Consider the following 12,729-nt stretch of genomic DNA (forward strand, 5'->3'; position numbering starts at 1 on the left):
GTTATCCAATTACAAAAAATAATTAAACTTAAATTTCTCTATCTTCCATATTTCAACCTTGCTTTTCTCTTTAATGACCTTGCAAGATGGCAAAACTTAAAATACTGTTCCATAGTTATCAGGTACTTTTTCAGTTTTCTTTTTTTTAGTATCTGCTGCAATTCTTATCAATCCGAAAATAATGCTGGAAATTATGGTGTCATAGAACCAGGTAACACAAATACAACAGCATGTTCCTTTATCTCTTTAAAAAACATAGTTCAGAACTTACTCTTTTCTGTAAACCTGCAATTTGTTTCCTTGTTTCAACGTCTTTTCCACCGGATTCCAGAAATTTCCTGTAAGCTAAGTCAAACGCTTGACCAATTGTTAAAGTTATCTCTTCTGCCTTTACATAAAACATAAGATTGAAATTAGTATATTATGAATATTTTATATAATTGCATTTCATTTCAGATGATCACAAAATACTTTTGTGATTTTTGGATATGAAAGCAGAGCATTCTGCTTAACGCCAAAAACGTTTTTCCTTCACTACCTGTACATACGCAAATGGCTGGATGCACAAAAATGGTACGGAATGTGACGCTCCCAGCCTTTCGTCCATCAGTGCAACAGTAAAGTCAGTCAGTAGAGGTGTGTGAAGACCCCTCTATCTTTTTACTGTAAAAAAACCCCATATGGCTACCTTTATTAAAAAAAATAATTATTTTAACCAAATTAGACCAAAAAAGCTGAACTAGGACTGCTTTAGAGCATAACTGTTTATGTTAGTAAAAAAAAAGTGTTAACGGACACTGGGAATATGCAGTCCTATGTTCTTGGAAGGATGAAGGTTGGCTGAAATTAAAAGTATCAAGTGAGGTGGGATCCTTCGAAACCTGAGAGTACTAATAAACAAAGAGTGAAACAGAGAAAAAAAAAAAAAAGTCCAAAGAGTGAAATATCAGGTTAGAGAGAAAGAAATAGCACATTGGTCTGGAATAAGAACGGTACTACCATTGTGTGCAGAGTGTGCAAGGACTGCAAGGGCAACGTAAAAATCGCAGGAATGTGTGAAAAAGGCGTGGGGTAGAAATTTGAAGGGAAATGAACAGAAGCGTATAGCAATTCTGAACGATATCTACTGAAGGCACTGGAGCAATGCTGGTCAACAACAAAAAAAATCAGAAACACTGTGAAGTAACACATAATGCTGCATAACTGCATATAAATAGAAGTGCATATGCATCTTTCTCTAAAAAAAAAAAAAAAACCCCAAAAAACCAAAACAACATTTCCTCAGTATTTCCTTTGTATGATATCTCAGCTACTTCAGAATAAAACAAAAAGAGAGGCGCCAGATTACAAAAAACCTAAACATCCATTTTTGGTGATGATTCCAGTGTTCTTATTTGTTAATTACTTTCTGCCAGGGTAAGCACATGACCCTGTTGCAGCTTGACACCATTTTCTTCATTTCCTGTCCTGAAGGATTATTTTTTTCTGCTATTGCACATTTTTGAACAGTTGCCCTGCTCTGTCCCAGACACGAGAGAATGTCAGTGGTTGGTGCAATGAATTCTCTGGTAGTGCATCACAGCATTAACAAACTCGAGATGTGGCAGTGGGGTGGGCAGAGAAGGGGGAACCCTGCTGTAAAAAAAAAAAATTAAAAAAAAAAAAAAAGATATCTGAGGCAGACACATAAGCAGAAGAGCCTGTGAGGTTCAGCCACCGGATTGCAGCAACCTCTGCAAAACAGCTGTGCAAACATTTCAAGTTTGGTGGGATGCAGTCTGTTCTCTGAAAGCATTGCAGATGCCTGGCCTAGGATACCGAGGTGGGTAGAAGACTTGTCCCAGAAAACCATCTTAGATCAATGAAGAAAAAGGCTCTCATTTAAATTAATGCATCTAAGTTACAAGGCATGAAAGTTACCAGCATGAAAGACTGTATCAAAGTGACCCCAATTAATGGGCAGGCTATTTGCCTTTATTAATCCTTCCTCTTATTTCCAAGCAGACCAACAGTCACTAGTTTTTTTAAAGCATGTTGCATACTTACACATTTTTCACTGTCAAATACGTAGCACAGATGCTTATTTGATTCTGAGTCTTTGCATATGAAAGTGAATATTCTCTTGTCCGTTTTATCATCAGCACAAAATGATATCCTATGGAGCTGACAGTTGTGCTGGACTTCCTGCAAATAAAAAGAAAGATTAATCTCAAGAAACTACTACACTTGCTCAGGACAAAGACGAACAAAGTAAATCTCTCAATTTCCTCATCTACAAAAGAACAGGCAAGCTGCGGTTAACATTTTTGAACGTCTTTCATTGTACATGAGAGTGCCCAAATAACAGAAGTTAGCAAACTCATCTCCCAACAAATGTTCCCATTTTTACTGAACATAAGCAGGAAGCTTTCATTTGGACAGCATTTATCTGGGAGTGTTTATTTGGATGGTATTTTCTGTTCTAGAAAATTGGTTTTACTGTTGTTTTGCATCCCTATGCAATTTATTTGGGAATGATTATGTAAAATACTCCATTCTTTTTCCATGTGCACACTCCCAGTGTTTCTTTAAAGTGGTTTTACTGAAATAAGTCCTTACCTTTCTATCTTAAATACAGAAAAGAGAAAGAAAATGAATTTGTTACTCAAATACAGCAGCATAGAGAAATAGTCACATAAATAATTGCTTACTTAAGATGCAATCTAAACAGCTTTTAAACGGTATTATTTGCGTATTTTAGATACTATAATTCACTTTCTATTAAAAATCATGCTACAGCTATTTAAAAAGTTGCAGTGGCAATGTTCTTCAGCTGAGAGAGCCTGACAAGACTGAAATAAACTATCTCAAGTATTTTTTTATTGTTTTTCTTCAACAAGTCTCTTCTTGGTATTTTATTTTGTTTGGCTTATTACATGGGAAAGCAGTATTTGCTTTAAAGGAAAATATGCAGTTTAGATGTGAACTATTATCTATTAAAAAAAGGAAGTTTTTGTGCAGCACCAGGGTTCCCAGATTACTATAAGCTCATAAACAAGGGCTTGTCCTCTCTGCACACAACTATTTAAAAACAAACAAAAAAACCCCAAAAAGAGGACCATATGGGCAATCTTTTCCCATTTCCCCAACTGGGTTCCTTTTCTCACTCTTGACAGCCATTCTTCTATGTATCCTATTTCTCCTATGTCCCCAAATCCCTCTCACATTTAATCTCTTTTTGTTGTAGTTACATAAATAACACATGCCCGTTCTGGCTCTTTTAGGTTCATAGACCCACGTAACTACTTTGTATCATTTAAGGACAGAACCCCTTTTCTATAATCCTCCTTTTTTGGATTATAGAGTATAGAATCAAGTCCTGACACATCAGCAGGCCTCCTGTTCCTACCACAATTAATAGTCATCACATGAATGTAAACCAATATTTCTCTGTAACAATATTGACTTGTTTCAAAAACACATAGAAAAAAATTATTGTAATCAGTGAAGATAACACAGAATTTAAGTCATTTCCTAAAGCATCTATAAATTTTGCAAAGCGAAAGAAAACTTGATTCAAATTTATATTTACGTGTATCTTTAAGATATGAAGTGGAGGAGATAAAAAGACTGCTCCTAGTCAATCACTATTTGAGTTGTAATAACATTGCTAAGAGATTAGAATGTTCCTATTCCCCCAGGAACTTCTGTCAATCTCTGCAGGAACAGTCAGGAAAATAACGCATTTTGGCAATTGAAACTGTTCTTTTAAAACAGTTTTTGCCAGGAGACAGGGTTTAGTACGCCTTGCTGCCCTATGACGTAAGGAAGATGCAAAAACTGCTGTAATTGACATGGATATTTCTTGCCCGCTCTGCTTATGAACTGTTGAATTGTGGTTGTATCAAGAGTTTGAAGCGAAAATGGGTTGCAAGTAGATCTAGCCTCAAACTAATGCTACGTTTTCTTAAAAGGCAGCATCACTGTCTGAATGGTAGCAATTACTCCAGAATTAAGAAACAGTAACAAACAGTTCATTCAAATCCAACATATGGATTTAAGAGCACTCAGATGTCAAGAATTGCTGACTATTGAATAAATACTTTTTAGCTTGATTATCTCATTATTCCTCTTTGAAGTGTGCAAGGAGGATGTTTTGCTTACTCTGTAACCCCTTCCAAAATACCAGAGCAAACAAAGGAACAGAAAATCCATCCATGGGATGACTCAATGGACTTAACTGCTGAAAACAAAGGAATTGTCAAGCTGTGCCAGAGGAAAATCCTGCAATAGTACTTATGGTACTTTTGGAGTACCGTGTACCTTCCTGGGAAGATGTCGCATGTGTTGTATCCCGCCTGTACTTGGCACTGGTGAGGCCCCACCTTGAGTAATGTGTCCAGTTTTGGGCCCCTCACCACAAAAAAGACATTGAGGTGCTGGAGTGAGTCCAGAGAAGAGCAACGAAGCTGGTGAGGGGTCTGGAGAACAGGTCTCATGAGGAGCGGCTGAGGGAGCTGGGATTATTCAGCCTGGAGAAAAGGAGGCTGAGGGGAGACCTCATCGCTCTCTACAACTACCTGAAAGGAGGTTGTAGAGAGGTGGGTCGGTCTCTTCTCCCAAGTAACAGGTGATGGGACAGGAGGAAATGGCCTCAAGTTGCGCCAGGGGTGGTTTAAATTAGATATTAGGAAAAATTTATTCACTGAAAGGGTTATCACGCATTGGAACAGGCTGCCCAGGGAAGTGGTGGAACCATCATCCCTGGAGGTATGTAAAAGACAGGTAGATATAGTGCTTGTAGTGTTATGGTTTAGTGGTGGTTTTTATCAGTGTTATGTTGATGGTTGGACTCAATCTGAAAGGTCCCTTCCAACCTAGACAATTCTATGATTCTAAGAAATGGTATTTTAGAATAATTTTCCATCATCAGAATGGTTTTCATTGTAATACTTTTGTAAACCAATAAAAACATTAAAAACAGCAAAACCAGTATTTAATTACTATTTTAGCACCATAAACACGTAAGTCTCTTACCTTTGTTTTTGGATCTAGAATTTTTACACCATAGATTGAGATTTGTAATTCAACTTTGGGTGTTTTCTGGCCTTCGGATTTCTTGATATGTCTTGCAAACTATAAGATGAAAAATACAACAGCAATCACATTAATAGTAAGTTTTCTTTACTTATTTTTTTTGTTTTTTCTCATTTCCTTTCAACTCCCTCCACCTGAAGTCCTTTCCTTCCTCCTTCAAAAAGTTCTTATAAACAATGCTGATCATTCCCAAAGTCACAGTTGGGCACAGAACAGCATTTCTGACTGCACACTATAGAACACTCCTATAATACAAGAAAAAAATATTTTAAAATTACTTAGCTGGTCATCTTGAAACTTTTATCTGCTGTCTATGCACTTAATTTAAGCTTTTGCATAAGATTTCTACAACAGTAGAAACGTGAACGCTTTCGCATAGTTTGTCAACTGCTTGGTTGTTGAGCAGTGAACGGCGTTATGTTTTCCATTTCCCACTACTTCTACACTCACTTCTGTACACATGCACGGAGGGTACTTCCTGTATGCTCCTCTAAGGATATCAATTCTTTTAAGCAGGTTCAATGTGAAAGCATTACAGCTGTCAACATGTAAGAAACACTTGATCTCTTCTATAGCATTCTCAGGATTTATTTAAGAGTTCACTAGACGATGGCTAGACAACATTTTAGGAGACTGGGTTGTGTAATGAGTCCTATTCAATACATCTTCCATCTTTTTATATCTCCTTCTCTAGCTGCTAGATCTTACTTGTCTTTCTCTCATGAACATTACATACAAAATAATCAGAGTATTTAAAATTTGCTACTGCATGGCAGTTAAAAAGTGCCATGAATTTGAGTAACTTCTTCACAAAGATACGGAATTGCTCTATATTTTGCTCTGTTACCAGCCCTTTTCCTCTCAAGTCTTTGACAGCCTGGAATGGCATTTTTAATTGCATAAATAAGGACGATGACTCACTGAAGGCAAGAGGAGTTGGAGTCTCTGCTTCACATGAACACTGCGTCCTCAAACTTGCTCCCATTTAAGAATAATTGAGCACATAGTTCACCATCAGTACAAATACTGTCAGCGAGGACAGTGACTTTTAGTGGTATAAAGAGTCTAGGACACCCACAAGGGTGCTAACCTGTCTTAAGAAGGGTTAAACCTGGAAGACAGAAGCCTGAATTACCTTGTGATTGCGAAGTACTTGGCTGTAGTCAATTGATACCTCCCCCCCAATACACCTAAATTCCTGATTTTAATTAATTATTTAAGTGACAGTTGAGGGTTTAGGTTTTTGCTCTGTCCCTAGGCCTATGCCAATTAGTATTTGGGAAATCTTTCCATGAACTCAACTGCTTTACACCACATGACTGTCTCCATTTATTTTATTTCATTTTGTAGGAAGCTTATAGGAAGCCCCATTCATGTCAAATTATTAACTAGTTTTAAGAACCACCTTAAAAGCACATAATTAACCTGCTTTTCCCTTCCTCCCAATTTTATTCCTCATTTTGAAAGCACACTTATTGAAAATTTTTGTAACTCTGTATTAATTTATAATTAATCCTATTACTTCATACAGTAACATGACCTATCCAGTTTATTCCTGATTAATGTATCATGTTAGCTGATAAGTACCATATGCTTCACAACTTAGTTTTTTTTAAAAAAAGCACCAAAACCCAAACAAGACTTTCACCTAAACCACTCCATGCCATTCTTAAAACCAATTCTTAAATCTAAATACCCACTTTACACTTCAACAGCTAGGATTGCTAAATATTGGCTAAATATTTTATGAAGGTTTGTACATGATGACGTACTAGTGAAAACCAACTAGTCAAAAGTCAAGCAAATCTAACATAACTTCTAGTTCCGCCTCTCTTCAATATCATGTATATAGCTCTTGCAATATACACGTCCTTTTCCTGCCCTCCTGTCTTCAAACCCCTTTCTCACATCTTCAGAGTAGAGTATACTTTTGATACAGTTTAATGACTAGCCCCATCCCTTTATTTTAATTAAGGGGGAGGGTGTCATCTCATACGCATCTTTTTACTTAAAAAAATAAATAATTTTATAGAAAATAAAAAAAAACCCTAATCACTGGTTTATAGGCATTTTGGCCAACTACATTTCTTGACTTTCTACGACAATTCAAATTTGCTACAGGAAAAAACCCTATATTTTCTTGAATAAAAATCACTAATTAACCCCCCCCCAGATTTGACTTTAGTTTTATACTGCCAATTTAACCTGTTTGATTCTTAAGTCTTGGCTTCAAAAAGTAGGAAAGTGATAAGCCAATCAGTGTTTTATTAGCACCGATTTTTTTCCCAAAATTAATAAAACACTTCAATTTTCTTTGTAATAATTTTCATACATTTACTTAATACCCCCACTCTGCCAGCCTTCCCTTCTGATTTGCGATTTGATTATGTCCTTTTATTGGATAAAAATCTGAGGGTAAACGTGGTCCCTTTTCACGGTACAACAGGGGTCGGCGCTTGGCTCACTCTTCTACATGTTCAATGGAGTGACCACAAAAGCCACAGATCACCCGGGCAGTTTGGGCATCTCAGTTTCCAAGGCGCTTTACAGTGCGCAGAAGCACAGCTATACAATACATAAGCCCGGGGCACACACCAATTTGGAAGAGCCTTGAACTTGAAGGAACCCTGGCTTTTTAGAAACGTCCCCTTATAAGCAAGATGCACGCAGGTATTTCTGTGTAGTAATGAAGAGGAGGCATAAATAATATTTGGTTTTACTGAGTGAAAGCCATAACGTATGTTGAGAATGATGACGAAATGCTTGGTTTTCCAACTGTAATCATCTCATCAGGGTCCCCAAAAACAGCTACAACATGAAAACTTTTAAATAAATAGATCTGAATAACTTGCACAAGTTTCAGAACAGCTGGCCAAAGCTTGCTCCAAGTAGTCAAGAAGTCTTATAACACTGAGGAAGTTCCAGAAGATAATTCTGTGCCAATACTAAAAAAAGGGTAAACAAAATGACCCTACCACCTCTCCACTCTCAAAAAGCATAAATCAAGTTCAAAAACTAGAGAATTCAAGTGACATGAATTAATGATGATCAATATGGATTTTATAAAAAAATGCAGCTTGTCAAAATACACGAAAGCATTTGACTGAGTTTTGCATGCCGTTATATTTAGGAAATGAAGCAATACAAAGAAAGTATTAGTTAAGTTAGTTATATTAGTCTCCAGATGCAGTTATAAACAGGAAATTGTCATTGGGAAGATATGTTTCTAATGTATTCCAGCAGGGTTTATTTCTTAAGCGTGACATTATTGAACAATGACCAGGAGGAAAATAATTACTGATAAAATCTGCAGACAGGAAAAAAAAAAAAAAGAGGAAAAAAAATAGGGAGAAAAGTAACTAACGATCTGAACTCTCAAATCACCACAGAGGAAGGTTTCAGATCGCGAAGGCTGATGGAGGAGCAAATAACACAGAGAATACCTCACCAAGCAGAACACCGCAGACTGCCTGTACGCAAATAAACCATCTCTGCTGCAATACCAACTTTGCAAATCATACATATGGGAACAAACTTACTTTCTCGGGGCTAATCTGTGAAGATGGAATTAAGAAAGTCTTGATGCCATGGTATGCTTTCTAGTAACCGTGGACCTTCTCGTGAAAGTACAAGATTAATGCAACCCCTGGATATTTCAAAAAGACCCTTAAGAAGACAACAACGGCTGCACTGCATCAGCTGCTTGTGAGAAACTACTCAAACATTCTGAGGTTTTCAAATGCAGAAGGATGTTGACAAAATGGAGGAAGATCGCAGGATATTCGCAAAAGTTAGCAGAGGACTGGAAACGCACTTCACAAGAAACTCAATCAAACCAAAACCAAGCTAACGGTGAAAGAAAAACCACAAAAGAATCTTCACCACAGACATCCAGAGACAAACGAGCTTTTTAATCAAAGGTTTACTGGGATACAGCCTCTGAAAAGTATACGTAGATAAATTCAGAAAATCTGCTGCAGTTAATTTCTTAATGCTTTTCCTGCCCACTCCCTGTCCTGTGTAGTAACAGATAATGTCCAGATACTGATCAGTAATTTCTTTCGAATCTGACCTTCTCCGGAATGCCAAGTTCAGCCACCTCCAAAACTCGTGCAGGGTTTGAACAGCAGATCCTCACACTTAGGTATCAGCCAATTTGTGTTTTTTCTTCTATTTTTTCTCTTTATTCCTTCTACCTAAGAAGACCCTGAGGAACCTCTGGACAGGGGAGATTTACAAACATTATATTCTCCTTTCAGCACACATTTGAAACAAAGTAATATTTGTAGCTCGCACAGTAACAAGATTATTTAAGAGGGTAAAAATCCGTAGCCTCCCATTGGCATCAAAATGGACAATGATATAAAATGATCATGAATCACAGCATGGCTTGGGAAGAGATACGATGGGCCAAATTCTTAAGCTGTTAGTTTATACATATATTGTTCTCAGGCAAGACACCCAGATTTGGCCCAATAATAATATGAGCAGCTCAGCGGGATGGGCTAGCTCTTATTTAACTGCTTGGGAATTAACATCATATTTTTCTTGAATCTTTTAGGGAAAGGAAGAGATACAAATAAATCTATTTTCTATGGTTTAATCTAGCTTTAAAAAGAAAAATGAAATAACTTCCACATATCTTGCCTTTTATTACAGTAGCAGGGAAAAATTGCATACTTTGAGACTTTTAATAAAATTACATTTGCAATGCTTACGCATCAAGTCTTAGCAACCCACAATCAGAGGATTAATCAACAAAAAATAAAATGAGGGAAAAAAACCCCACATTTTAAAAAACACCCAGGAGCTTTAGTTAAAGAAATAACGGTTAAAACAAAATTCTATCAAAATCAATTTAAGCTATGCAAATCAAAGCTATGTGCTTTTATTTAATATTTACACCTCACTGCACAACTCAGGAGTTTATTAAAAAACCTTGAAACATCAGAGGTAGACATTTCCATGATTTGGGTGCTATTTTTTAGCCCAGGGAATAGGAGTTCCACTCCTTCATTTTACGCAGGCTTCCAGTGAGACATTAGACATTGCACTTCATGTGGACACCTTAAAAGATGTCTCTCTGATGACAATGTAGTTGTCTACACTGAGACACAGCTTTATACCTGGCTTTGAGAAGATGCTTTTCCTCTTTTTTTTCATAAAATCATTCATTGTAAGGAAAGACGCCTGAAAAAAAAAAAAAAAAAAAGCCCTATTTCCTTTATAGTGACTACGTATAATCTTTTTGGTCATATTACCACCCAAACTCTCATGCACATTTAATGTGGGTATTAGGACCTCTTAAAAATAGCTGTCAAGAAGAGGAAAATTATTAAAAGGCCACAGGTATGCGACCCTGAATCTCTCAATAATCAGCTGCGTAGGGAAAAAGCTGTCTCAGAAATCCATCTCTACGGAATAAGCTGTATTTTGTTTTCCAGACCCACACTGGACTGAGAGGAAGGCTATTGATCTATTAACTACAGTGTAGACAATGCAATACAGTATTTTTTCCACCTCTCACTCCCTGAAGTTGGCTTTTTTTGTTGTTTTGTTTTGTTGGGGGTTTTTTTGTTGTTTGGCTGGAGGGGAGGTCAGGTGTGTTGGGTTTTTTTTTTTGTTTTGGGTGGGTTTTTTGTTTATTTTGTTTGGTGGTGTGGGGTTTGTTGGGGTTTTTTTGGTGGTGGTTTTTTGTTTGGGTTTTTTTGTTTTGTTTTTGGTGGGGGTTTTTGGCTGGTTTTTTTGGTTGGTTGGTTTTTGAGAGGGAGGGTAAACAGGTATTCTCTTCTTCAGCACTTATCATCTGATCTGCTCTGGTCTTCAGGCTGTCCCTGGCTGGTCCCAGACCACACATTTGTCTTTCTCCAGTACTTGCAAGACAACAGTCATGGCTGTAAGGCTTGACTGGAAACCTCTTTATCCCAATATTAATAGATTTTCTGTACTCCACCCTCCTCTGTCCTTTCATCAACAAATGAAACCCAGCTTCCACACGAAAGGGAGCTCAGAACAATATCCATTGATGGTCTATTAAGGGCAGCAGCAGGACAGCATCCCAGCATGTGCAGAGGCGTGTGAAAGAGCACTCGTCACTTTGTGTATCCTTAAGGGTCAAGGAGCTGATGATTATTTCAACTGGCTTAAAAGTGATCAATTCTATTTACATTATCTGGTCATCTCCACTTACAGAAGAAGAGAGGAGGAGAAAAGGAAACTGAGTTGGAAGTTTGGTAAGAGAACAGCCTTAAGTTTGGTCCTCACAAAAACATCCCTTTGAAGACTGTAAAAGGAATAGCCCAAAACTCAGGTGTTTACATCTGTTTTCTCCCTAACACCCCTTCATGCCATTGTCTTACAAACAGCCTCGTTATGCTGCCCTTTCCACCTGGTATGCTGATCTTTCAACCTGTTCTCACCTCTGGCAACGCTTCAAGCACTTTTTGAGAAAGACCAAATTCATTCCTACAGTCTGATTTAGAAGTTATACCCTTCATTAATCAAGGAAATTAATCATTTCACTTCATAAAATAAAGTGTGATTTGCCAACATTTACACAATTGAATGTAGGCATGTTCTGACACATCTTGGTACCATCTTCCTTAGTTTTTATTTCATTCTAGAAATTAGTTTGACCAGAAAACTACTTGTAATAAATTATGAGAACAGTCCACCTTACCTTAGAAACAAAAATACACATTTTAAAATACTAGTGTCCAACTTTCTTCTTTCTCCTGCAGTACAGCTCCAAGAAATATGAAAACATGATCCCAAAATATGAAAATATGAAAACATAATCCCAACTAGATAAAACCACTGGACAATCCTCTAGAAAAATTAAATATAGATGCTTGAAAAAAAATGTATATTCGAATTGCAACTGGTCCAGGAAAAATTTGAAGTGTTTAGAAAATGTAGTAGTAGTAGTTAGGATAAAACAAGTACAACGAACCATCGAAAAAAACTTCCTCCAAGTTTTGTATTTTACTGTAGAACATCAGCTCCACCTGCTGGTAAAAGTAAGTTCATGGAATGGCGTTTTGCACAAACCTGTCTGGCAAGTGAAGAGTCTTTGTGCCGTATGAGTTAAGATCTTTTGATTTAAAGAAGGAAAAAAGTTGCATATCAAATGTCTATTCTGAAGACAGTCTGATGACATGATGGCTTCAGAAAAATAGTTTACAGTGACAGTATTTCAAAAGGTTATTGGTGCAATACACACTAGTTGGCACAACAGCTCCAAATATTAAGAAGAGACAGTTGTTTTTCTGCTAGCTATTCATTTTCATGAAAAACAAATTATGATTAACATTGTGATTAAAACCAAATCCGTATAATAAAAAACTACCCTAAATATAGCATCACAAGCTACACATCTTTTAAAAACTCTCCTACTCCAAAAAACGCTATGGATGTTTTCTTTCAAAACAAGACATAAGTTTTCAAACTGTTTTCACTGGTTTAAAATTTTTAATTAACATTTTCTAAAACCAAGCTAGAGTTGTGTTATTAATTATGAAATCCAGTACCTCTAGGCTTCTCTTCAAAGAATTCAGATGCATAACATAAATCAATGTTGAAATGAGTATTCAATTCATTGAGGATTGTTTTAAACAGCAAACCTCTTTATTGCTCTCTGAATTCTGTTCCAAG

At 36.8% G+C, this 12,729-nt stretch overlaps 1 protein-coding gene across 5 annotated transcripts in view; it reads right to left on the bottom strand.

Annotated features, from left to right (window-relative positions):
• Positions 1-12,729, bottom strand: part of GULP1 (GULP PTB domain containing engulfment adaptor 1) — a 169,159-nt gene that overhangs the window by 31,029 nt on the left and 125,401 nt on the right. For 4 of the 5 annotated variants that reach the window (XM_054208465.1, XM_054208470.1, XM_054208466.1 and 1 more), the window contains 3 exons: positions 5,017-5,115; positions 2,047-2,184; positions 272-388 (listed from right to left, as the gene is read on the bottom strand). In XM_054208465.1, coding sequence (XP_054064440.1) covers positions 272-388; positions 2,047-2,184; positions 5,017-5,115 — 354 coding nt within the window. The remainder of the gene's footprint in view (positions 1-271; positions 389-2,046; positions 2,185-5,016; positions 5,116-12,729) is intronic. The other variant, XM_054208469.1, reaches the window with a different exon arrangement.

Source organism: Rissa tridactyla, chromosome 7, assembly GCF_028500815.1.
Source record: "Rissa tridactyla isolate bRisTri1 chromosome 7, bRisTri1.patW.cur.20221130, whole genome shotgun sequence".
Lineage (NCBI taxonomy): Eukaryota > Metazoa > Chordata > Aves > Charadriiformes > Laridae > Rissa > Rissa tridactyla.